This window comes from Nerophis ophidion, linkage group LG05 (genome assembly GCF_033978795.1).
Source record: "Nerophis ophidion isolate RoL-2023_Sa linkage group LG05, RoL_Noph_v1.0, whole genome shotgun sequence".
Lineage (NCBI taxonomy): Eukaryota > Metazoa > Chordata > Actinopteri > Syngnathiformes > Syngnathidae > Nerophis > Nerophis ophidion.
The window spans coordinates 41152278-41178637 of record NC_084615.1 but is presented as its reverse complement, the minus strand read 5'-3'; the positions used below and the strand labels follow the sequence as shown (position 1 = coordinate 41178637).

General features: G+C 42.8%; 2 protein-coding genes across 2 annotated transcripts; one reads left to right on the top strand and one right to left on the bottom strand.

Annotated features, from left to right (window-relative positions):
* Positions 1–1143: 1143 nt before the first annotated feature.
* Positions 1144–18123, bottom strand: sprtn (SprT-like N-terminal domain). The gene is made up of 6 exons (XM_061900949.1): positions 17416–18123; positions 15639–15738; positions 15445–15573; positions 11664–11934; positions 3649–4418; positions 1144–1658 (listed from the first exon to the last, which is right to left on the bottom strand). Exons 1-5 carry the CDS (start codon positions 17721–17723, stop codon positions 3682–3684), a joined length of 1545 nt encoding a protein of 514 aa, XP_061756933.1. The 5' UTR covers positions 17724–18123; the 3' UTR covers positions 1144–1658; positions 3649–3681.
* Positions 18124–19605: 1482 nt separating this feature from the next.
* exoc8 (exocyst complex component 8) lies at positions 19606–25792 on the top strand. The gene is made up of 4 exons (XM_061900948.1): positions 19606–20950; positions 21018–21271; positions 21337–21585; positions 24980–25792. Exons 1-4 carry the CDS (start codon positions 19801–19803, stop codon positions 25385–25387), a joined length of 2061 nt encoding a protein of 686 aa, XP_061756932.1. The 5' UTR covers positions 19606–19800; the 3' UTR covers positions 25388–25792.
* The last annotated feature ends 568 nt before the right edge of the window (positions 25793–26360 follow it).

Below are 26360 nucleotides of genomic sequence, written 5' to 3'. Positions count from 1 at the left end.
AGTCAAAGTAGAAAGATGGAGTTAGGAAGCTTTAGCCTTTAGCCACACAAACACACGGTGATTCCTTGTTTAAAAGTCACAGAGGTGAAACTTTAGTATGGATGACAGCGGACATGGATCCCGACTACATGTCAACCAGCAGGTTTCGGTGAGAAAATTGTGGTTAAAAAGTCGCCTCTTACCGGATATCAGCTGAGCTTGTGCCTCCCGTACAGCGGCCGTCGACTTCCCCGAGACACTGCGCGTCAACACCCGGCCGTGGACGTACACTTCCGACTATCAGGTACAGTTAAACTCACTAAAACACTAGCAACACAATAGAAAGATAAGGGATTTCCCAGATTTATCCTAGTAAATGTCTCTAAAAATATATGAATCCGTCTCAATGTTTTTTTTAACTTGTTTTTTCTAGTCCGTCGCTATCAATATCCTCAAACAGAAATCTTTCATCCTCGCTCAAATTAATGGGGAAATTGTCGTTTTCTCGGTCTGAATAGCTGTTTTTGTTGGAGGCTCCCATTAAAATCAATGTGAATATATGAGTAGCCCTCAACATGTGACGTCATCGTCTGCGACTTACGGTAGAGGCAGGGCTTTTCTCCAGTTGCGAACTTCTCTACTAAATCCTTTCAGCAAAAATATGGCAATATCGCGAAATGATCAAGTATGACACATAGAATGGACCTGCTATCCTCGTTTAAATAAGAAAATCTCATTTTAGTAGGCTTTTAAATTGTGCAATATTGAATCATTTAGTTCCATCAAGTTCCAGGTTTGAGCATCTGCCTTTTTTTTAAGAACTGCACACGTTCTACGACAGCTTTTTTTTCATTTTTACTGTGAAAGCAAACTAATCTTCCTGGTTAAAACAATTAGCTGCACAGTGTGAAGAGGCTGATCCAGGACAAGCCGTTTCAACCCACATTACTTTTATCACTGTATGCAGACAGCACACTGGGGATTAAGACGTGTGATGGGACCCCCCGTGGAGAGGACGCACGCAACCCCAGCAGGAGTCTGCTAATCCTAAAAGAACAAGCAGTTAGCAATGCTGGCTAATAACGATAAAAAAAAAGATCAGCCTACGTTTGGCCAAGAAGGACAGAACATCTTGTATGAATGACAGTATACATGACAAATATATGTAGAAGCAATAAAAGTGTTTATTTAAAAAACATATTTTCAATATAATAAACTTTATTTGGCATTAAAACTGTAACAGCCATTAAAATAGCAATAAAAAACAACAGAGTGTGACAAATATAAATATTAAGTAGCAGAAAAGGCTCGATGACTTCAAGAATAACATACCAGTCAAGGCGCTTGATGCTGAGGTGAAAGACGATTACGTCGCAGTTTCTCTGCTGGGGCTGGAAATGACTTCAAGTAACAAGTCAAAACTTTTTTTTGTATAAAGAAAACATGTCGTCTTCATTGTGAATTAAGGCAAAGTGTTTCAACACTAAAAGAGCACATGATATCAAATGTTTACAATGATAATAGTGCAAAACCATATATATATATATATATATATATATATATATATATATATACATATATATATATATATATATATATATATACACACGTGTTTATGAAATAAAACCCACACCAAACATCCCTGGAGGAAACTTCACCAGTCGTCTCATAAGGTACACCTGCAACAAATACAAGAAAAGTATTTAACGCTAATAATAACATTGATTACATTGCATCACGTACACAGTGATTCCCTCACATTAGTGTATTTCTTGCAACATACCACAAACAAATGTGGACTACCTCAAATATATATTTTGGGCAAACTGTTGATGGGGGTAAAGATCATATAATTCTGCTCCGAATTTCCATGCAGTCCGCATTAAAAAAGTGAAACACAGGAAGTGTTTTTTATGTAATGCGTTTACTCCGTTATCAAATATAAGCAGTCTTGAAAAAGTGATGTAAAGTAATCGCCACAAGACATGCAGGACAACTCCACAAGCCCGGGGAGTGTACAGTACCACCACCATGAAAGGTGAGGTGTGGAAGGCTGCAGAAAAACTCCACAAGCGAACACACGGCGTTTCACTAGTAAGCATGATAGGAAGACAGAAGTCTTCCATCCTTTGGTAACACTTTGTCTTCTAGGTGATATTCGTGAAACAGGGATCTCCAAAAAAGAGGGCCAGGGAAAATTTGTGGACTCGTTTTTTTTTTTTTTATCGACTTGTAGTACATTGTAGGAATAAAACAGAAACAAATGGCAAATTTTATCGACTTGTGGTACATTGTAGGAATAAAACTGAAAAAAAACCGGCAAAAATAGGGCAAAAGGCCTAATGTAAAGAGAAAAAGTTGAAATGTGGACACTAACTTAATGTTTGATTGATTTTGACTTATGACCATCGGCCCAGACCGAATCACCATAAAACATTTTTCTAAGGTGTTATAGCGTACTTGCTGCCTACAGTGCAGCGCACACAAACTTGCTGTTTCCCTAAACACTTTTGCTTGGCTAGGAGGCAAAGGGCGTGAGGCTCAAGAATTCTTAAAATGTATGTCACTCAAATACCAATGAATGCAGAGAGAAAAATAAAAAAAACTTCCGCCTCTTGCGGTTATTTATCGCACTGATTAAAACCTCCATGTCGATTCGATGACGATTAATCGAGCAACCCTAATTTGGAGCAATGTTCATGGACGGACTCCAGTATTTGGCTTGTTAGTTTGCCAATGCAGGATAGTGATGGTGGTTTGGGTTGAGGAGAGACTTATTAGAGGTTGGATGCTGGAAAATATCAGATGCGTTGCAACAGTCAGCCTTAAAGGGGAACTGTACTGTTTTGGAATTTTGCCTATTGTGTGAATGTTGTCTATCTGTGTTGGCCCTGAAATGAGATGGCAACTTGTCCAGGGTGTAACCCGCCTTCCGGTCGAATGCAGCTGGAATAGGCTCCAGCCCCCATCCCACCAGTTCCCCTTAACCGCATTGCGGCAGCGAGATGATTTTTTTCGATGTGCTCTTCATGCAACACGCGTTTACTGGACAAATCGGTGTGGTATGCAGCCGTGATCTAGGGGTATGGCAGCGGTGTCGAGACCGACAGGATGTGAGACTGAAGAGAGAGGCGAGGAGTGCATGTGTGTTTTTGGGTTAAAATATGTGCCGTTTGCGGGTTTGTTGATCAAATTTTGCGTGGGGGCGGCAATGATGTCATATTAATACTCTTTTTTCTAATATTGTCGAGATCGAGTCCCAAAAACCACATAGTCTATTGTGATCGATGGGTTAGCGACCCCGGATGTAAAGCGCATGTTAACATTGTGGCAGCATTATAGGAAGTTTGGGTTCTGGTAGGAAATACATTTGAGGTTTTGAGTTAAAAACATCAGATATAAAATTGCCTGTACGTTAAAAATATTGGAAATGATGATAACGTATTTACACTCAGTAACACAAAGTCTTAGCCTTTTGCTTTTGTCTTGTGTCATTTGCAGCTAAAACTTTGCTAAATATCTTTTTTATAACTTAAAATCTGCCCAGACTATGAATGACTTGGTGCCTCAACAGAAATACGTTAACCCAAAATATTAAAGAGTCAACAAGTATGATACAACATATATTCCAAGCACAATGACAAACATTGATAAATTGACAAGGTGTACCTAATGAAATGGTCGTCCTGGGATCGTCCTAGCTCAGGAGAGACAGGAGTCAAGATGCTGGTTGACATCCGTCTCCGGCACCCTGGCCTGACACACGGGACAGTTGACCATCACCACAATAGAAGAAGATGAAGACGACGAGGAGGAGAATGTCGATGAGGAGGCGGAGCTAGCTTGTGGTGCCGAAGGCGTTAGTGTCTTCTTTGAGTCAATTGACTTGAGCTTCTTGTTGAAGAGGTCAAAAATGCTGGAAGAGTCCTCCAGCGGCCTCTTTTTGGACCGTGGCGTCTTGCCGGCAGCAGTGCTAGTGCTCGGGACAGACAAGGTAGATTTGGGACGCTGTGTAGATGATGTGATGACGTCATCATTGTTGTTTTTAGAAGCAAATGCAGTCATATTACTTTGTGAGTCTGCGAGGGACAAACGTTTTGCTGACTTGTTGAACAGATCCTCGATTGACGGCTGCTTGGCACTTTTATCAGAACCACAAGAAGGTTTGGAGATCCTCAAAGGCGAGCCGTTGATGCTGACAAACACTCTGGTGTTTCCTACAGACTTCTTGGGGGCTGTCTTTTGGCCCAGCAATGGAAACGGTCCTACTCCTGTCTTGTTGTGAAGACTTTTCGGAGAGAAGGGAGGTAGGAGGGGTTTACTGACACAGGTTGAAGGCGCAGATTGGGAAGGGCCTGAAGATGTGGACAGCTTCCCACCGAGGACGAAGCCATTGCCACTGAATGGGATGATGTCCCGAATATCCTGAGAGACAAACCCTGACAGAGGGACACAACAAATTAGTGTTATAAATAGGGCTGTCAACATTAATGCATTGTGACACATGTGATTAATATAAATAAATTATCGTGTTATCAAAAATGAATTAAGATTAACCCGGAAGATGCGCGTATTTATTACACAGTCTGTGATTGCGACGAGGGGCGGCCACTTTTGCTTCAAAACAGAACTTTGGATAAAACTAAGGTAACTTGTTGGTATTGCAGCAACAAAACTTTTTTATCATCAGCGCACATCAGGTTTAAAATACCATCTTAACGCGAAACACATACTCGAGGATAGTGTTGCCACTCCTCTTGGCGACTTTTTTGTAGACAGCTACAAGTGACAAATCTAGTGACTTTTCCCGGTGATATTAGACTCTTGTGTCTTAGAGAATTGTTTATGTCTTGGAGACTCAGAAGTGAAAGCAAGCAGCAGTTTCCATCCTCAGCGAGCAATGACGGCAGCTGCCAATAGCAATATGAATGCATTCTACAACCGCAGAGAACGATAAACTGGCAAAGTTTACTGATTCAATGTTGTCAAAAAAAAGCAGCACAGTTAAGTTAAACATATGCCTTTGCTAAAAAGACAGCCACCGCACGGGGACATCTAACATCTGTGAAGACCAAGTCCTGCAAGAAGATGTCATTCATACCACCGCAGATGATCCGTCGTACAATACCTTGAAGAGGCACAATTACATACAAACCAACTGCACTACACACACAAGAGCATCACCTTGCAACTATAGACTGAATGTGAATTCATTTTGCTTCCTGGAGACATTTGTAAGCGATCACAATGAGCTGGGGTTGAATTGTATCAAAAAAAAAAGAGATTAGCATTGTCACCTGAAAAAGGTAAACAAACGTGTTTGTTTGAACAACTGTTTGAACTAAAAGAGAGTAAATGGTGCACTATGTTAAGTTGTCTATGAGTGTGTTTACTATATTATCGATTAGTAACTGTACCTGTAAAGATTTTCTAAATGTGCGCTTAATTTCTATTATACTTATTTTCACCAAGTTTGAGTTTCATTAATTACATGAGTCCAGGTCCCAGACATCAAAACTCTATATTCCCTTTGTTTTTTGCTTGATAATGTTTGTCTTTGGATTCAACCTATTCCGTAAGTAATTTGATCCATTTTTCAAAAGGAACATCAAGATGAAAATCTTGATGATTTGGTCCGTCAGGTGGAGAAGTTGAAGAATGTGTCATCAATAGTTCCAGGATCACTTGTGTGATGACGCCTATTGCTGTCCTAATGTGTCTGTGTAATTTAAGAAAAAGTATAGCTGGCCTTTGCAACGATGCAGTTTCCCAGCAAACCAGCACAAACGATTGGGACTGGTTTGGGGAGGTTTTGATATGGTTAAGGACTTTTTATATTTAATAACAACTTATTTACATTTCAATAACATAAAATGTTAATTACTTAAACACTACAATAGTTACACTAATAATGCAGCACAAACCAGCACAAATGAATTACACTATTTCAACAGAGTTTTGCGAGGACTGAGAGGGGGGTGAGGGGGGTGGGGGGGCAACTTTGCATAGGTCTTGCACGTCAGTAAAACATTTCAAAAAAATGTTTGTGCATGACATTTTAAATCCCAAATTGCATTTGTACCCAAATATTGGGATATTTTCTTCATCAAATTGTATTTATGCAAGAAAATAATAACCCGTGATTAATCATGATTGATCACATGTTTAGAGTGTGATTAATTTCATTCATCCATCCATTTTCTACCGCTTGTCCCATTCAGGGTCGCGGGGGGTGCTGGTGCCTATCTTAGCTGCATTCGGGCGGAAGGTGGAGTACATCTTGGACAAGTCGCCACCTCATCATAGGGCCAACACAGATAGACAGACAATATTCACACTCGCATTCACACACTAGGGCCAATTTAGAGTTGCAACACTTGTACAATTATATTAAATGTAAATGATCAAAAGTAGAATTTGTTTATAAAACACATTGACACACCACTCTTACGAAGTATATGCATTTTTTTTTTTACACACATTGCAAAATAAAAGGATGCAAGGGCTTTGTGATATTTTCACCTTTGTGATTAAAAAACAACAAAATGTTTCATTTAAGCAATCTTCTATTTTCCACACATAAAACCAAAAGCAATTTCTGAGAGGGAGTAATTTAATTAAACTAAAATTGGGAAATCGTTTTGTTTTACTTGTTTTTACTGCACTATTTTCGAAAATGTCACACTGTTCCAAGTACGTGTAACTGCAGCCTTCAACCTATTTCAGAGGTACACGTTTACAGGTGCTGTTCATATTATTAGAATATCATGAAAAACTTTATTTATTTCAGTAATTATATTCAGAACGTGAAACTTACATATTATATCAAATCATTACACACATAGTGATATATTTGAAATGTTTATTTATTTAAATTTTGATGATTAGTCTGGGGGCTTTCATGCCCCCTGGTAGGGTCTCCCAAGACAAACAGGTCCTAGGTGAGTGATCAGACAAAGAGCAGCTCAAAGACGTCTATGGAATTACAACAAAATGAACTCAGATTTCCCTTGCCCGGACGCGGGTCACCGGGGCCCTGCTCTGGAGCCAGGCCCGGAGTTGGGGCACGATGGCGAGCGCCTGGTGGCCGGGCCTGTCCCCATGGGGCCCGGCCGGGCAACGTGGGTCATCCCTCCAATGGGCTCACCACTCATAGGAGGGGCCATAGAGGTCAGGTGCATTGTGAGCTGGGCGACAGCCGAAGGCAGGGCACTTGGCGGTCCGATCCTCGGCTACAGAAGCTAGCTCTTGGGACGTGGAACGTCACCTCACTGGGGGGGAAAGAGCCTGAGCTAGTGCGCGAGGTAGAGAAGTTCCGGCTGGATATAGTCGGACTCACCTCGACGCACAGCAAGGGCTCAGGAACCAGTTTTCTCGAGAGGGACTGGACTCTCTTCCACTCTGGCGTTGCCGGCAGTGAGAGGCGACGGGCTGGGGTGGAAATTCTCGTTGCCCCCCGACTCAAAGCCTGCACGTTGGAGTTCAACCCAGTGGACGAGAGGGTAGCTTCCCTCTGCATTCGGGTGGGTGGACGGGTCCTGACTGTTGTTTGTGCTTACGCACCAAACAGCAGTTCAGAGTACCCACCCTTTTTGGGTACACTCGAGGGAGTACTGGAAAGTGCTCCCCCAGGTGATTCCCTTGTCCTACTGGGGGACTTCAACGCTCATGTTGGCAACGACAGTGAAACCTGGAGAGGCGTGATTGGGAAGAATGGTCGCCCGGATCTAAATCCGAGTGGTGTTTTGTTATTGGACTTTTGTGCTCGTCACGGATTGTCCATAACAAACACCATGTTCAAACATAAGGGTGTCCATATGTGCACTTGGCACCAGGACACCCTAGGCCGCAGTTCCATGATCGACTTTGTAGTTGTGTCATCGGATTTGCGGCCTCATGTTTTGGACACTCGGGTGAAGAGAGGGGCGGAGCTTTCTACCGATCATCACCTGGTGGTGAGTTGGCTGCGATGGTCGGGGAGGATGCCGGACAGACCTGGCAGGCCCAAGCGCGTTGTAAGGGTCTGCTGGGAACGTCTGGCAGAGTCTCCTGTCACAGAAAGTTTCAATTCACACCTCCGGGAGAACTTTGAACATGTCACGAGGGAGGTGCGGGACATTGAGTCCGAGTGGACTATGTTCCGAACCTCTATTGTCGAGGCAGCTGATTGGAGCTGTGGCCGCAAGGTTGTTGGCGCCTGTCGTGGCGGTAATCCCAGAACCCGTTGGTGGACACCAGCGGTGAGGGATGCCGTCAAGCTGAAGAAGGAGTCCTATCGGGTTCTTTTGGCTCATAGGACTCCGGAGGCAGTGGACGGGTACCGACGGGCCAAGCAGTGTGCAGCTTTAGCGGTCGCGGAGGCAAAAACTCGGACATGGGAAGAGTTCGGGGAAGCCATGGAAAACGACTTCCGGACGGCTTCGAAGCGATTCTGGACCACCATACGCCGCCTCAGGAAGGGGAAGCAGTGCACTATCAACACCGGATGGTGTTCTGCTGACTTCGACTGCGGATGTTGTGGATCGGTGGGAGGAATACTTCGAAGACCTCCTCAATCCCACCAACACGTCTTCCTTTGAGGAAGCGGTGCCTGGGGAATCTGTGGTGGACTCTCCTATTTCTGGGGATGAGGTTGCTGAGGTAGTCAAAAAGCTCCTCGGCGGCAAGGCCCCGGGGGTAGATGAGATCCGCCCAGAGTTCCTTAAGGCTCTGGATGCTGTGGGGCTGTCTTGGTTGACAAGACTCTGCAGCATCGCGTGGACATCGGGGGCGGTACCTCTGGATCGGCAGACCGGGGTGGTGGTCCCTCTCTTTAAGAAGGGGGACCGGAGGGTGTGTTCCAACTATCGTGGGATCACACACCTCAGCCTTCCCCGGCGGTAAGGTTTATTCAGGTGTACTGGAGAGGAGGCTACGCCGGATAGTCGAACCTCGGATCCAGGAGGAACAGTGTGGTTTTCGTCCTGGTCGTGGAACTGTGGACCAGCTCTATACTCTCGGCAGGGTCCTTGAAGGTGCATGGGAGTTTGCCCAACCAGTCTATATGTGCTTTGTGTACTTGGAGAAGGCATTCGACCGTGTCCCTTGGGAAGTCCTGTGGGGAGTGCTCAGAGAGTATGGGGTACCGGACTGTCTTATTGTGGCGGTCCGCTCCCTGTATGATCAGTGCCAGAGCTTGGTCCGCATTGCTGGCAGTAAGTCAGACACGTTTCCAGTGAGGGTTGGACTCCGCCAAGGCTGTCTTTTGTCACCGATTCTGTTCATAACTCTTATGGACAGAATTCCTAGGCGCAGCCAAGGCGTTGAGGGGTTCCGGTTTGGTGGCCGCGGGATTGGGTCTCTGCTTTTTGCAGATGATGTGGTCCTGATGGCTTCATCTGGCCGGGATCTTCAGCTCTCGCTGGATCGGTTCGCAGCCGAGTGTGAAGCGACCGGAATGAGAATCAGCACCTCCAAGTCCGAGTCCATGGTTCTCGCCCAGAAAAGGGTGGAGTGCCATCTCCGGGTTGGGGAGGAGACCCTGCCCCAAGTGGAGGAGTTCAAGTACCTAGGAGTCTTGTTCACGAGTGGGGGAAGAGTGGATCGTGGGATCGACAGGCGGATCGGTGCGGCGTCTTCAGTAATGCGAACGTTGTATCGATCCGTTGTGGGGAAGAAGGAGCTGAGCCGGAAGGCAAAGCTCTCAATCTACCGATCGATCTACGTTCCCATCCTCACCTATGGTCTTGAGCTTTGGGTCATGACCGAAAGGATAAGATCACGGGTACAAGCGGCCGAAATGAGTTTCCTCCGCCGGGTGGCGGGGCTCTCCCTTAGAGATAGGGTGAGAAGCTCTGCCATCCGGGAGGGACTCAAAGTAAAGCCGCTGCTCCTCCACATCGAGAGGAGCCAGATGGGGTGGTTTGGGCATCTGGTCAGGATGCCACCCGAATGCCTCCCTAGGGAGGTGTTTAGGGCACGTCCAGCCGGTAGGAGGCCACGGGGAAGACCTAGGACACGTTGGGAAGACTATGTCTCCCGGCTGGCCTAGGAACGCCTCGGGATCCTCCGGGAAGAGCTGGACGAAGTGGCTGGTGAGAGGGAAGTCTGGGCTTCCCTGCTTAGGCTGCTGCCCCCGCGACCCGACCTCGGATAAGCGGAAGATGATGGATGGATGATTAGTACTGACAATTACTGAAAATCCCAAATTCAGTATCTCAGAAAATTAGAATATTAGTTACTACTAGTACCAAAAAATATTTTTTACAAATGTGGGCCAACTGAAAAGTATGAACATGTAAAGTTTCAGCATGTACGGAAATCAATACTTAGTTGCAGCTCCTTTTGCCTGAATTGCTGCAGCAATACGGCGTGGCATGGAGTCGACCAGTCTGTTGCACTCCTCAGGTGTTATGAGAGCCCAGGTTGCTATAATATTGGCCTTCAGCTCTTCAGCATTGTTGGGTCTGGCATCTCGCATCTTCCGCTTCACAATAGCCCATAGGTTTTCTATGGGGTTAAGGTCAGGTGAGTTTGCAGGCCAATCAAGAACAGGGATACCATGGTCCTTAAACCAGGTACTGGTAGATTTGGCACTGTGTGCTGGTGCCAAGTCATGTTGGAAAATGAAATCTTCACCTCCATAAAATTGGTCCGCGGCAGGCAGCATAAAGTGTTTTAAAACTTCCTGGTAGACTGCTGCATTGACCCTAGACCTCAGGAAACACAGTGGACCAACACCAGCAGATGACATGGCACCCCAGACCATTACCCATTGTGGAAATTTGACACTGGACTTCAGGCAACGTGGATTCTGTGCCTCTCCTGTCTTCCTCCAGACTCTGGGACCTTTATTTCCAAAGGAGATACAAAATTTACTTTCATCTGAAAACATAACTTTGGACCACTCAGCAGCAGTCCAGTCCTTTTTGTCTTGAGCCCAGGCGAGACGCTTTTGACGTTGTCTTATTCAAGAGTGGCTTTACACAAGGAATGCGACAGCTGAAGCCCATATCTTGCATATGTCGGTGCGTGGTGGTTCTTGAAGCACTGACTCCAGCTGCAGTCCACTCTTTGTGGATCTCCCCCACATTTTTGAATCGGTTTTGTGTGAAATTCCTTTCCAGGGCGCGGTTATCCCTCTTGCTTGTATACTTTTTTCTACCACATCTTTGTCTTCCCTTCACCTCTCTATTAATGTGCTTGGACACAGAGCTCTGGGAACATCAAACCTCTTTGGCAATGACCTTTTGTGTCTTGCCCTCCTTCTTTAAAGTATCAATGGTCATCTTTTGGGCAGTTGTCAGGTCAGCAGTCTTCTCCATGATTGTGTGTCATACAGAATCAAAATGAGAGACCATTTAAAGGCTTTTCCAGGTGTTTTGAGTTAGTTAGCTAATTAGAATGTGGCACCAGGTGTCTTTAATATCTGACCTTTTCACCATATTCTAATTTTCTGAGACGTTGAATTTAGGGTTTTCATTGGTTGTCAGCTATAATCATCTCCTTTTTGGCAAAAAACACTTGAAATGTATCAGTCTGTTTGGAATGAATGTATACATTCTACAAGTTTGACTTTCTAAATGGAATTAATGAAATAAATCAACTTTTTCATGATATTCTAATAATATGACCAGCACCTGTAAGTAACATTGTAAAGAGACAGACCAATAAGCAGATTAACGTATTAAATAAAGTCTTCTTACCTGAAGGCTTTTCTTTGGCGGGTGTCTTTCGGTCTTGTTTAGCCTCCTTCTTGCTTTTGTTCTTGCCGTACCCCTCAGGCTCCTTCACCTTGATGTAGGTACCACCACACGTCCTCTGGTGGTCCCCCCACCAAGGGTCCACAGATGAGGGGGCCCGATTCATGGCCCTCTTTACGTAGCCGAAGTAAGGCTTGCGCTTCTGGCAGGGCCCGTTACAACGCCACCAGTGCTGGCGGTACACATCCACCTCATCGTTGAAGCTGTGGTACACCTGGGAAGATAGGGCGGGGTGGACATTTTAAGACTTGATACTAGAAGTGGGAATTTTTGGGAACCTCACATTTCGATTACAATTTGATCATAAATTGATTATTTATACATCTATAGTTATTATATTGTTAATTTATTGTAAATTAAGTTATATCATCTAAATGTCTTACATGTATTTGTTAATAATGTACAGATTGTCTACAAAGCCCCTCCTTTTGTGTCATTTCTGGTCCTTGGATGTTTGCGCGCACAGAAAAAGACAAGACATGTGATAAGTGTAGCTGCCTGAATGTGAAAAAAAATAAAAAAGTCCCTACCTGGCAAACAGGAATTCTTGATTTAATTGTCTTGCCTTTTAAACCCACAGGATGTTCAGACACTTGGCTCTAGTCGGCAGAAACTTGCGGATCAAATACATGTGTCGCCTATGTACTATGTCGATCTATGGCTGAAAATAATATCGGCCTTTGGCCGCAATGTATGATTGTTATTCTCCTGACTTACTAATGTAGTTGCTAATTTCCTTTTCTTAGCTGGGTACTCTCCGCTGTAACACAGTTCCTATCATTTAGCCTTCTGTTGAAATGTACAAAGCATTTATTATTTTCTAGTTTTCATACATCACATTTAAGCTAGCTGAGGGCTGCAGTTAGCATAGCTTGTCTTCTCCTTGGTGTGTGTCCACACAAACCTAGCTGACAGTGACGCACAACGCTAAAAGAATGTAGCTCATGGTTCTCCCATGGTTAGTTAGAACCAAACCAATGACTAACGTTTGGAGCAGTATTTCATTACCTTTTTGACTTTGGGGCCTAACTTTTCTACCAAAGAGGGGCCTACTCAAATAATAACACTGAATTATTATTTTTACTGTAGATTTTAATCGTATTCAATAATTACATATAACCTGGTGACAGTTTAACAGGATAAACATTGTCAAATGAAACGAAACCATGAACATTAAAGCCAAAGGAAGGGACTCATGAAAACTGATTTAAAAAAGTGTATAGACAAACTCCAAAACCAGTGAATTTGGCTCATTGTGTAAATCGTAAATAAAAACAGAATACAACAATTTGCAAATCCTTTTTAACTTATATTCAATTGAATATACTGCAAAGACAATATATTTAATGTTCGAACTGAGAAACACGTTTTTTTTTTGCAAATAATCATTAACTTATAATTTAATGGTAGCAATATGCTGTTCAGCAGTCAGGGGTCTCCGTTGCTGTATTTTACGCTTCATAATACGCCACACATTTTCAATGGGAGACAGGTTTGGACTATAGGCAGGCCAGTCTAGTACCCGCACTCTTTCACTATGAAGCCACGCTTCGTAGACCACAGAACACTTTTCCACTTAGCATCAGTCCATCTCAGATGAGCCCAGGCCCAGCGAAGGCGGCGTCGTTTCTAAGTGTTGTTGATAAATGGCTTTTGCTTGGCATAGTACAGTGGTTCTCAAATGGGGGTACGCGTACCCCTGGGGGTACTTGAAGGTATGCCAAGGGGTACGTGAGATTTTTTTTTAAATATTCTAAAAATAGCAACAATTCAAAAATCCTTGATTAATATATTTATTGAATAATACTTCAACAAAATATGAATGTAAGTTCATAAACTGTGAAAAGAAATGAAACAATGCAATATTCAGTGTTGACAGATAGATTTTTTTGTGGACATGTTCCATAAATATTGATGTTAAAGATTTATTTTTTTGTGAAGAAATGTTTAGAATTAAGTTCATGAATCCAAATGGATCTGTATTACAATCCTCAAAGAGGGCACTTTAAGTTGATGATTACTTACTTCTATGTGTAGAAATCTTTATTTATAATTGAATCACTTGTTTATTGTTCAACAAGTTTTAAGTTATTTTTATATCTTTTTTTCCAAATAGTTCAAGAAAGACCACTACAAATGAGCAATATTTTGCACTGTTATACCATTTAATAAATCACAAACTGATGACATAGTGCTGTATTTTACTTCTTTATCTCTTTTTTTCAACCAAAAATGCTTTGCTCTGATTAGGGGTTACTTGAATTAAAAAATTGTTCACAGGGGGTACATCACTGAAAAAAGGTTGAGAACCACTGGCATAGTAGTGTTTAAACTTGCACTTACAGATGTAGCGACCAACTGTAGTTACTGACAGTAGTTTTCTGAAGTGTTCCTAAGCCCACGTGATGATATCCTTTACACACTAATGTCGCTTTTTGATGCCGTACCGCCTGAGGGATCGAAGGTCACAGCCTTGCCGCTTACGTGCGGTGATTTCTCCAGATTCTCTGAACCTTTTAATGATATTACAGACCATAGATGGTGAAATCCCTTGCAATAGCTCGTTGAAAAACTTGGTCCTTAAACTGTTGGACAATTTGCTCACGCATTTGTTCACAAAGTGGTTACCCTCAACTGAACAAAATGCAGATGCTGTGTCATGTGTTTACCTCTCACAAGATGCTGTTATCAATTGCTCTCCAGTGTTGATGGCGAACCTTCACATCCCATACTTGACCTATTTTCAGGTTGTGGGAAAAGTAATGTAAAAACTTTCCACAATTCCCACCGGCGGAGTAGCTTATGCTGCATTGATTAACGTGGACCCCGACTTAAACAAGTTGAAAAACTTATTCGGGTGTTACCATTTAGTGGTCAATTGTACGGAATATGTACTGAACTGTGCAATCTACTAATAAAAGTTTCAATCAATCAATCAAAAAGCATAATAGAGCATTTTTATACGTCCAAAAACTTACGGGGAAGCGCCGCAATCACGTAACGTTAGCTCAAAGTTAGTAGCAGCCGTGGCGCCTTGTAGTTAAGTGAGTGCCTTTTGACCAATCTTTAAAGAGATCACCTGAAAGCGGGTTGATCATACTCTCTTTATACATGACTCAAGTCGTGTATAAAGAGAGTATGATATTGTCATTATTGCCACAAGTGATGGAAAATTGTACTACCACAGCTGATAAAAATACTTTTTGACGGCCCCTCAAGGGGCCGGCGTGGCGCGGTTGGGAGAGTGGCTGTGCCAGCAACCTTAGGGTTCCTGGTTCAATCCCCACATTCTACCATCCTAGTCACGTCCGTTGTGTCCTTGAGCAAGACACTTTACCCTTGCTCCAGATGGGTCCTGGTTAACGCCTTGCATGGCAGCTCCCACCATCAGTGTGTGAATGGGTGAATGTGGAAATAATGTCAAAGCGCTTTGAGTTCCTTAAAAAAAAAAAGGTAGAACAACGCTATACAAGTATAACCCATTTACCATTTACTCAAGGGGCGATTGAGGGCCAACAATGAGCCGCAGGTCTATAGTTAAGAAACACTGTTTTATAGGACATTAGTATTAATACTGCATTTTAGAACGGTCTATATTACGTAAATTTACAATATTTGGACATTTTTTTTATCAATTCATGAATTGCCATGGAGTATCAATCATTTTTCCCTAACTCTACTTGGTACAATGTTTTCTAAGAAAGTGGCCGGATAAGACACTCACTGTGATGTTTGTCCCGCTGTCCATGTTGATGCGTTTCATGTGCTTGCAAAATTCGGGCCCGTGGCCGTCACGGTCTCGGTTGTTGTGGGTTACAAAGAGGAGAGCGTGGATCATCTCATGGAGGAGAGTCTGTGAGGATAAAGTGAAACGTTTTAGTCTTTACTGGATTCAAGTAATCAAAGAGTCCTGCTTACCTCCACCAGATCTTTCCTGGGTCTGAGCTTGAGTAGAGGTTCACTGAGCCTGATAGAACAAAGTCCACCACGGCCCTCGTATGAACACACGCCGGCACACCTGAAACAGAGCAGGAGATATACATATACAGTAGGGCTGGGCGATATATCGATATATACAATATATCGCGGGTTTGTCTCTGTGCGATATAGAAAATGACTATATCGTAATATTCGAGTATACGTTCTCACGCAGTTGCTTTTAGCTGCGGGCGTACACTTCAGGCTCTTCTCACTCTTTCCTTCTCACAGACAAGCAGGCGCACATTCTTACCTACGTCACATACTGTCACGTCCTACGTCACATACGTATACACCCTCGCAGAGCAGAGAGGTAGCAGACTGGGCTACGTTAGCTGCTAACGTAGCCGTACGAGAGAAAGAAGGTGCAGATCTGGTAACAAATGAAGGAAGACTTAATTCCCGATAAAACAGCAGGGTTTCTATCGCCTGGTGGTGGTTCGGCTTCAAGTGGGAATATGTCGAACAGATAGTCGTAATTTGTCAAGTGTGGCCCAAAAGTGTTGCTTTAAAAAGTAGCATTACTGCTAATATGTAGCATCATTTGAAAAGTCACTCGCTAGAAAATGAAGAGAATTTCATAACCTTAGTAACATACCACATAATTAAGGACGAATGCTATTTGATTTCCTATGGCGTAGTGGGTAGAGCGGCTGTGCCAGAAACCTGAGGGTTGCAGGTTCACTTCCCACCTATTGACATCCAAATCGCTGCCGTTGTGTCCTTGGGCAGGACACTTCACACTTGCCCCCAGTGTCGCTCACACCGGTGAATGAATGATGAATGAATGATTGGTGGTGGTTGGAGGGGCCGTAGGCGCAAAATGGCAGCCGCGCTTCCGTCATTCTACCCCAGGGCAGCTGTGGCTACAGATGTAGCTTACCACCACCAGGTGTGAATGAATGGTGGGTTCCCAGTTCTCTGTGTGCGCTTTGAGTATCTAACAATAGAAAAGCGCGATATAAATCTAATCCATTATTATTATTATGCAGCTCATTTTTATTTGACACTTAAAATGTCCCTGACAATCTTGCACTTTGTTTTGGAAATGACTTGAATGTCTGTGCCATTGCTTAATAACTTTAATAAATACACTTTTGGTCAATTGACTTAGTTGTGATTTCCCTCTCTGCATGAAAGTTTAAAAGTAGCATATATGAATGCAGTATGAAGAAGAATATTTTAATGTATACACATATAATCATCATCAAGTGTTCGTTCAAGGCCAAGGCAAAATATCGTAATATCGGCGTGGCGGAGTGGTAGAGTTGCTGTGCACAACCCGAGGGTCCCTGGTCCAATCCCCACCTAGTACCAACCTCGTCACGTCCATTGTGTCCTTGCTCCTGATGGGTGCTGGTTGGCGCCTTGCTTGGCAGCTCCCTCCATCAGTGTGTGAATGTGTGTATGAATGGGTAAACGTGGAAGTGGTGTCAAAGCGCTTTGAGTACTTTGAAGGTAGAAAAGTGCTATACAAGTACAACTCATTTATTTATATATCGCGCTATGGCCTAAAAATATTGCGATATTAAAAAAGGCAATATCGCCTAGCCCTAATATACAGACACAAATATATGACAGCATTCACAATTTCGAATAATAAGCTTGATATTGATACTGTTGACATATGGATCGTCCCACCCACTCCGAGATTGGCTGGGGCTGGTATGATATGCTGCGATGTACTAACCATTTCTTACAGTTACTTAACACTTACAGTGTCATCCTAGGGCTCCATTTAACCTCCACACCGTTGAGTTTTCCCCAGAAGAACCTGCTGTTGAACTGCAGGAACATGGCCCTGACATCCGGAGTGGGGTCCAGCGTCTCCCAGGACGGATCCACGATGGACAGAGGCCTCTCGGGCGGCACACTGCGCTCCCAGTGCATAAGCGCGCCGCCATTGACTTCAACTTTCTGTTTCTTGGCATGTTTTCCAAAGTCGTTAGATGACAAAACAGGCGCATCGTACTCGCTGTTAAACTGCTCTTGGAGATGAAGGGCGAGTAAATAGTCGTTATCCATCACATAAAAACTGACTGTGGTTAGCTTATTCTTGCTAACCGACCAACAACTCCAGTCTGTACAGGCCTGCCAGAAGAGACACCCATACAACAGCCCCGATAGGGTTTGTCGGATGTATGCTCCGGGGGCATACCGTATTTATGTCCAGATGTAAAATAAAAACAACGTCGCTATGATGTGTTTACAAAACGACAGTTGCCACCAGCGCACAGTACATAACCCTGTTAAAGTGCACCCCGCCCAAACACTTCCGGCGTCTGTTTCAAAATACAAGTCGTAAAAAAAACAATAAGGGCGGCACTTATCGTCACTCAACATCTAATAAATAACCTAATTTAGTTAGTTAACCATATTGTAAATAAGTTGAAATACTGTTCATCTCCCTCGACGTAAATGAGTATTTTGTAAACATTTGACTTTATTTTGCACGTAGTACAAACACTTCCGGCCTAATCTTACCGGAAGTTTATTTGGCAATTGGCAATGACAGAGATTTTAAATTGTACATCCACGATACAAATACATACATATTCGTGTTAGTGTTGTAAGCACAATACAAATGGCGCGCAATTTGCAAAATGTGCAACACGATTTTGCAAATTTAATGTCAAATCAAATACAATACCATCCATCCATACATTTCTACCGCTTATTCCCTTTTGGGGTTGCGGGGGCGCTGGCGCCTATCTCAGCTACAATCGGGTGGAAGGCGGGGTACGCAATTTACAAAATACGGTTGCGCATTTTGCAAATTTAATGTCAAATCAAATCAAATCAAATGTTTATTGGATTCATCACTGTACAGTGTACATCCACGACAGCACCACTGACTAAAATACCACAACTTGGTTTATTATTTATAAAATATAATAATGTAGGGTTACCTGGAACTTGAAATAGGCCACCCGGCCTGAATCCACACTTGGTAGTAGTTTAGTCAGTAGTTCTGTCGTGGATGTACACTGTATAGTGATGAATCCAATAAACATTTGATTTGATTTGATTTGATTTGACATTAAATTTGCAAAATGCGGTTGCGCATTTTGCAAATTGTGCGCCATTGGTATTGTGCTTACATTAGCAGTTATTTTACATTTTTCAAATAAAAAATGTGTATTTTGCCTATTATTTTTAAAATTGGGTTCGATTGGCATTGATTAATTGATAGAGACTTTTATTAGTAGATTGCACAGTACAGTACATATTCCGTACAATTGACCACTAAATGTTAACACCCGAATACGTTTTTCAACTTGTTTAAATCGGGGTTCACGTGTCCACGGATCCACGCTAAAACGCCTGTTGTTGTTAAAAACAATAACAGCGGAATTTGTCGTAATTATATAACTTAATTTAGTTAGCTGAACTAAATGAGTTAATTTCCCTCAACGTAACTGAGTATTTTCTAAACATTGGACTTTATTTTGCAGTTGGTACATACACTTCCGGCCTAATCTTGCCGGAAGTCTGTTTGGCAATTAAAAAGTGACAAGAGATTTTAAATTGTACATCAACGATACAAATACATACATATTCATGTTAGCAGATATTTTACATATGTCATATAAAAAATGTATTTTGCGTATTATTTGTAAAACTGGGTTCGATTAGCAAAAACGCTTGTTGTCGATAGAAAAAAAAAACAATAAGGGCGGCATTTATCGTCATCCAACATGTATTAGAGAACCTAATTTAGTTAGCTGAACTAAATTAGTTCATTTCCCTTGACGTAAATGAGTATTTTGTAAACATTGGACTTTATTTTGCAGTTGGTACATACACTTCCGGTCTAATCTTGCCGGAAGTCGGTTTGGCAATTAAAAAGTGACAAGCGATTTTAAATTGTACATCGACGATACTGATAAATACATATTGGTGTTAGCAGCTATCATAAATATGTCAAATAAAAAATGTGGATTATGTGTATTTGTAAAACTGTGTTAGATTAGCAAATCTCGTGACGTAACAGGGTGTCGCCCAGTTTACCGCTTCCTGTTTTGTGTGCTAGCAGCTAACCATGGAGACAGAATTCTCTGCTTGTTTGGAGTACAGTTAATTCTGTGAAACGCCGCTCAAGATGTCGGAAACTGGAAATCGACTACGCAGGCTGCTCGAGTCTCCAAATTTTGAGCCGCAGAACTACGTCAAGCAGCTGTCCCAGCAGTCCGACGGTGACAGAGACCTGCAGGAGCATCGGCAGAAGATCCAGAACCTGGCCGACGAAACCGCTCAAAATCTGAAGAAGAATGTCTACAAGAACTACAGGCAGTTCATTGAGACAGCCAAAGAGATCTCGTACCTGGAGAGCGAGATGTACCAGCTGAGCCACATCCTGACGGAGCAGAAGAGCATCATGGAGAGCATCACGCAGTCTCTTTTGTCCACGGATAAGGACCAGACTTCCAAGGAGATGCAGGCTGCATTCCCCAAAGAAACCGAGGACCTGAAACAGAGAACCCTGACATCACTGTTGGAGAAGGTGGAGGGCGGCAAAAACATCATGGACACCCCTGGAAGGCACTTGGTGTACAATGGCGACCTGCTGGAGTACGACGTGGATAACATGGCCCCCATCCAGAAGGTGCACGCATTTCTAATGAACGACTGCCTGTTGATAGCCACCTGGCTGCCCAACCGGCGTGGCACGGTTAAGTACAAATACAACGCCCTGTACGACCTGGAGAGCTTCGCCGTGGTCAATGTTAAGGACAACCCTCCAATGAAGGACATGTTCAAGATCCTCATGTTCCCGGACAGTCGCATCTTCCAGGCAGAGAACAGCAAGATTAAGAAGGAGTGGCTGGAGATCCTGGATGAAACCAAGAAGAATAAAGCCAACAAGGACGGACGCAAGAAAGAGGAGGAGGTCCCAACGTCCCCCGTGAGGGCTGAGGTGTCCACTAATCCTTTTGATGAGGATGACGACGAGCAAGCTGATGCTGGGGAAAGCGTGAACCTTAGTTTGGAGTGGATCCAGGAGCTGCCAGAAGACTTGGATGTGTGCATCGCTCAAAGGGATTTTGAGGGCGCTGTGGACCTGCTGGACAAGCTCAACGAGTACCTCAAAGACCAGCCGGTCACACAAAAGGTCAAAGAGCTCAGGAACAAGGTGGACGAGCGTGTGCGGCAGCTGACCGAGGTCCTGGTCTTTGAGTTGTCTCCTGATCGCTCCCTTCGAGGTGGACCCAAAGCCACTAGGAGGGCAGTGTCACAGCTCATCAGACTAGGTTCTTGTACTATTACATCTGTTTTTGGTGCAGAGAACTGTTCATTGAATATGATCTTGTTTTCCAGGCCAGTCCACCAAGGCCTGTGAGCTCTTCCTGAAAAACCGTGCGGTGGCGGTCCAGACGGCCATCCGGCAGCTTCGAATCGAAGGGGCCACATTGCTCTACATCCACAAGCTGTGCAACATCTTCTTCACCAGCCTGCTGGAGACCGCCAAGGAGTTTGAAATGGACTTTGCCGGGAACACGGGGTGCTACTCTGCATTTGTGGTCTGGTCAAGGTCCGCCATGAGGATGTTTGTGGACGCCTTCAGCAAGCAGGTGGGAACACAATGAGAGAACATTCACAAAGTGTGTGACTGTCACTATAAAAGTTTTTCTTGTAGGTGTTTGACAGCAAAGAGAGCCTGTCTACGGCGGCCGAGTGTGTCAATGTGGCCAAGGAGCACTGCCAGCAGCTGACGGAGATCGGCCTGGACCTGACCTTCACTCTGCAGTCGCTGCTGGTCAAAGACGTCAAGGCGGCGCTGCTCAGCTACAAGGACATCATCATGGAGGCGACTAAGCACCGCAACTCTGAGGAGATGTGGCGGAGGATGAACTTAATGACGCCTGAGGCGCTGACCAAGCTCAAGGTAACCATTTGGACTTCACTCTGGTGGTCAAATCTTAGAACTGTGTCTTCTCATGCGTTATTGTTAGGCGTATTAATCAGTTGCTACTGGACTGTTTAGGTTGTTTTAGAAGAGGTTTGGAAGACTGGATAACACGGATCTAATCTCAATTACAACGATTTTATCTTGTTTACGAAGGCTCTAGTTCAGGGGTGCCCAAAATTGTTTGCTTTCAAGGGCCAAAGTGAAAAATGTGCCAGAAGATGGGTTCCGATCCAAGATTGTTTTAAAAAGGAATTGATCGATTTTGTCGATACAAGAAAAAGGCAAGCATTGCATTTAATAATAGCAGACTTTATGTAAGGTTGAACACTTTTAAAAATTAGGACGTTAAACGTTAAGTCTGTTATGCCCATATGTAACGTCATGAAAACAAAAATCGCAGATAGCTACGATGGCTGTGAAAGGTTAAAGCAAATGCCACAAGATAGTATCATTAATTACAACACAACAGCTTTCAGCTACAGCACGACTGCAAAAGCCATAACAAAAACAAACGATACAACACAGTAATTGGAGGCCATAATACAACTTTAAACCACAAAATTAAAATAATCCCCTCAATTCCCCCCAAAAATGGATTAACTCACTGAAATATAAAGACAATATAACATTCATCCATAAACGTGGATGCAAATGCAAAAGTGCAATATATTTATCAGTACAGTCTATCCATCCATTTTCTACCGCTTATTCCCTTTGGGATTGTGGGGGCGCTGTTTATTTATATATGCACCTTATTGCTCTTTTATCCTGTACTACCATAAGCTAATGTAACAACATTTTGTTATTATCTGTACTCTAAAGTTCAAATTTGAATGACAATAAAAGGAAGTCTAAATCTAAGTGTAAGTCTAAAATACGCAACCGCCACACCGGAAGTGCATTGCAAGTTAGGCAATGCACCGATTTCCGGAATACAACAACATTAAGTGTAACACGCAACTGGCAGCCGAGGAGAAGTAATTTAATCAGAAATAAATAAAAAGAAGATATGAATGAAGTAGGCTATGGAAATTAGGAAGTGAGGGGCCAACCATCAACAGGTATGAAGAGGCATACATGCTTCCGCACACCTGGTGCATCCTCCTTCATCTGCGACGCCAGGGTGGAGAACAGATACTGTATGGAGGGGTAGGGGAACTTTATTTAGCAGGTAAATTTACTCTTAAAATGTTGGTTACTTTGATTGAAAATTGCTTGAATGTTAAAAATGTGTGCAGTAGAAGTTTCCTCTTGATGTTTCAACCTTAGATGCTGGTAGCACTTTATTCAAAGAAGAAGTGACTGCATTTGCCATCATGAACTGTTGTTTATTTGCTTGTTTGTATCCACAGTTCATTTATTGTTTTTATTCCGTGACTTTTTCCTTAAAGTGAAAAACAGTGGTGGTCAATAAAGCCATGACTGCTATTCTCAAGCTAGCAGGGCGTAAACTATCCGAGTACACAATTGTAAACCATATCCAATTGTATTTACAATCCGCAAAGTATATGAATATACCGTCTAAAATGTCACAAAATGCCACAAATTCAGACAGCCATTTTCAATGTTCCGCTGCGAACACCTTCGACAATTTTCCTAGATTCTACGTCACTGGAGTAACGCTTCTATACTCTGACCATGTTATTGAATCACTAATACTATAAATACGCAAACATTTGAAAGAAAGGCACTGTTAATCATTCACAATACTTATGTAAGTCAAGATGACATATACTTGGCTTTTCCATGCATTTGAAATCAAAAACAAATATCTAACAATTGAGTCAACAGATGGAAGGTCCTCTATTGCGCTCATTGTACCCTCTAAAAAAATCCAGAAACCTTCAACAATACTCCATTTACATGTTGTGACCTGAACATTAATCAATTATGTGTGATATTGTTATTATATTGTTGACACACTATAAGCTGGGGTCTGCTTTTGCTTTGTCCCAATCTTGCTTTAAGCAAATTCTAGATAATTCATGCATCTCTGACCTGGGAGTAGCCAAATATGGTCATGGACCGACAGACTGGTTAACTTTCACATCCGATGAAGACACAAAAATATGTTTGCTGCAGCAAGTTTTTTTTAACCCTTCATGGGGATTGTGATTAATTCGTCGTCTAAATGGGGTCGACATTCCAGCGAGAGTTGAAATATTATATTAAGTGTTTGTTTTCCTCTGGTTTGTTTTCGTCTGTTTGTATGTTTAACACCTAGCAATGCTGTTGATGCTATAGTGTTTTAATGAAGCTGCGCCCATCGGGTAGCAGTTTTGATTGATTGATTGATTGATTTTTGAACAAACCTTTAACAAAGTGATCATTGCAAACTTGTGCATTCTTCGACTCTGCTCCCTTGGACTGGAGTACGTGCTACGTTTTTTGTTGTCGTTTTGTAAAATCTTGCACAATTACGCCTTTCTTAAATATATCTAATCTGATCCTTTTTGTTATTTGAAAGGTTCCTGCAGTCAAAAACAATGCAAGCATTGGGCCTTTTTCTTCGAGAAAGGCTCAATTACACATTGAGAAAAGACGGTGGCTTGACCACCACACATTTTTAATGAGCGGGATGTAAGCTTTGATTGATTGATCGATTTAAACTTTTATTAGTATATTGCACAGCACAGTTCATATTCCGTACACTTGACCAGTAAATGGTAACACCCGAATAAGTTTTTCAGCTTGTTTAAGTCGGGGTCCACGTTAATCAATTCATGGTAAACTGGATGTGACGTCATTTAAAACCAAGCCATACATAATTCCCTTAGAAGAAATAACAGAAATATAGAAAAATTCACCTTCCTATGCAAATGAGCTGAAGGCCGCTATTGAAGCATCCTGGGCATCCATAACACCTCAGCAATGCCACAGGCCGCACGCCGTATTGATGCAGTAATCCGTGCAAAAGGATTCCCAACCAAGTACTGAGTGTATTAATTGACATTTTCAAATGTTTGATTTTGTTTTGCTGTTATAAATCTTTTATTTACTTGGTCTGAGGAAATATTCTAATTTTTTGAGATAGGATTTTTGAGTTTTCTTAAGCTGTATGCCATAATCAGCAATTTTAAAATAATAAAAGGCTTGCAATATTTCAGTTGATGTCTAATGAATCCAAAATGTATGACATTTTCATGTTTTTAGTTGCATTACAGAAAATAAAGGACTTTATCACAATATTTAAATTTTCTGAGAGTCCTGTATGTTTGATCACTTTGTTTCTGTTCAGCAAATAGTCTAACCTACCCTGAAAAAAGATGAAAAACTTTGTAATAAAATAAATACATGTATTCAGGCACATTAGTTTCAAAAGCAGTTTTGCCCCATAGTAACCTTTTGTACACGTTATTAATCCATGCAGGACGAGATGCAGTCTAGCGGCATGAGCACGTTCGACACTTACATCGGCGATGACTGCTGGGTCAACCTGAGCTACACAGTGGTGGCCTTCACCAAGCAGATGCTGAGCTTTCTGGAGGAGGGCCTGAAGCTCTACATCCCCGAGCTGCACATGGTGCTGCTGGAGAGCCTGCGCGAGATCATCCTTGTGGCCGTGCAGCACGTGGACTACAGCCTGCGCTGCGAGCAAGACCCCGAGAAGAAGGCCTTCATCATGCTCAACGCCGGCTTCCTCCACGACACCGTGCTGCCCGAGGTGGAACGCCGCTTTGAGGAGGGTGTGGGCAAGCCCGCCAAGCAGCTGCGGGACCTCAGAAAGAGCACCAGGCCCGTCCGGATCAACCCAGAGAGCACCACGTCTCTCGTATGAAACAACCCCAGCAACCTTCGCGTTAAAGGAAACTTTGTTCTACTTCCTGTGGTCACTTTGAAATGAGGGACAGGAAGTGATGCTAAGTAGGTTTAAAATGAACCATCAGTGACATTTACATTTCAGGGTTGTGTTAGGTAGCTTGATTGGCCATATTATTAGGCACACTAACCCAGCACTATAATGTGAGTCAGATAAATGTCAAAAGCTTTTGAGCAGCAAGAACGTCACTTTTTTAAAAATTATTTTGATGTTTGCCAAGTGACAACCCAAATAGCAAACTTATGTTAAAATTATTTTAGAGACAAATGGATTAAAAGGGACTGAAAAGAAATTTAAATGTAAACGCTTGATGCTGTATTTAACACATTTGCACTGAAATAAAAGATGATTTTTTCACACAAATTTGGTTCTGCCCTCCAATTTTTTACTTTATGCAATATTTATCTGTAAAATAACCATTAAATTAGGTAAAAACTGATGCTAGATGACACATTTAAAGTAATGATCAGTTTTTTTTACATGCATCACATTTTCCTGTTACTGTTGCAGTTTTTTTGTACGTTTGAAGCCGGAGATGCTCAGTTTGTGTCTCCTATGAGCCCAGTAGCATCAGATGTGGATATTTTTAGTCTCTACTCACCATGCAACACATGATTCCGCATCGCAGCTCATCTCGTTATGATCGCTGAGGCGGGCCAGGCCTCCAAGGATGTAAGTGGATCACACTCTGGAAAAAGAACCTGAGGAATTCATTCAGGTGATTGTGAAAACAGAGAAGGATGTTACTCACGTTGCAGATTACAATCTCATTTTTATTCAGGACATTTTTTGTTGCAGAAGTATAGTCAGATGTGAGATAGATATGTAGAAAAACATCAATAACGCAAGCAGTCTGCAACCGTGTTTAAATCACATCCATCAATCAACGCCCACACAAACCCCGCCCCTTTCTGGCGCATGCGCACAGCCA

Coding starts and splice junctions, on each gene's coding strand:
- sprtn (XM_061900949.1), bottom strand. CDS start 17,723: ATGGATAACGACTATTTACTCGCCCTTCATCTCCAAGAGCAGTTTAAC. Junction 15,739..17,415: donor TGGAGCCCTAGGATGACACT/GTAAGTGTTAAG, acceptor GCTCTGTTTCAG/GTGTGCCGGCGTGTGTTCAT. Junction 15,574..15,638: donor CCAGGAAAGATCTGGTGGAG/GTAAGCAGGACT, acceptor TTATCCTCACAG/ACTCTCCTCCATGAGATGAT.
- exoc8 (XM_061900948.1), top strand. CDS start 19,801: ATGTCGGAAACTGGAAATCGACTACGCAGGCTGCTCGAGTCTCCAAAT. Junction 21,272..21,336: donor TGGACGCCTTCAGCAAGCAG/GTGGGAACACAA, acceptor TTTTTCTTGTAG/GTGTTTGACAGCAAAGAGAG. Junction 21,586..24,979: donor AGGCGCTGACCAAGCTCAAG/GTAACCATTTGG, acceptor TAATCCATGCAG/GACGAGATGCAGTCTAGCGG.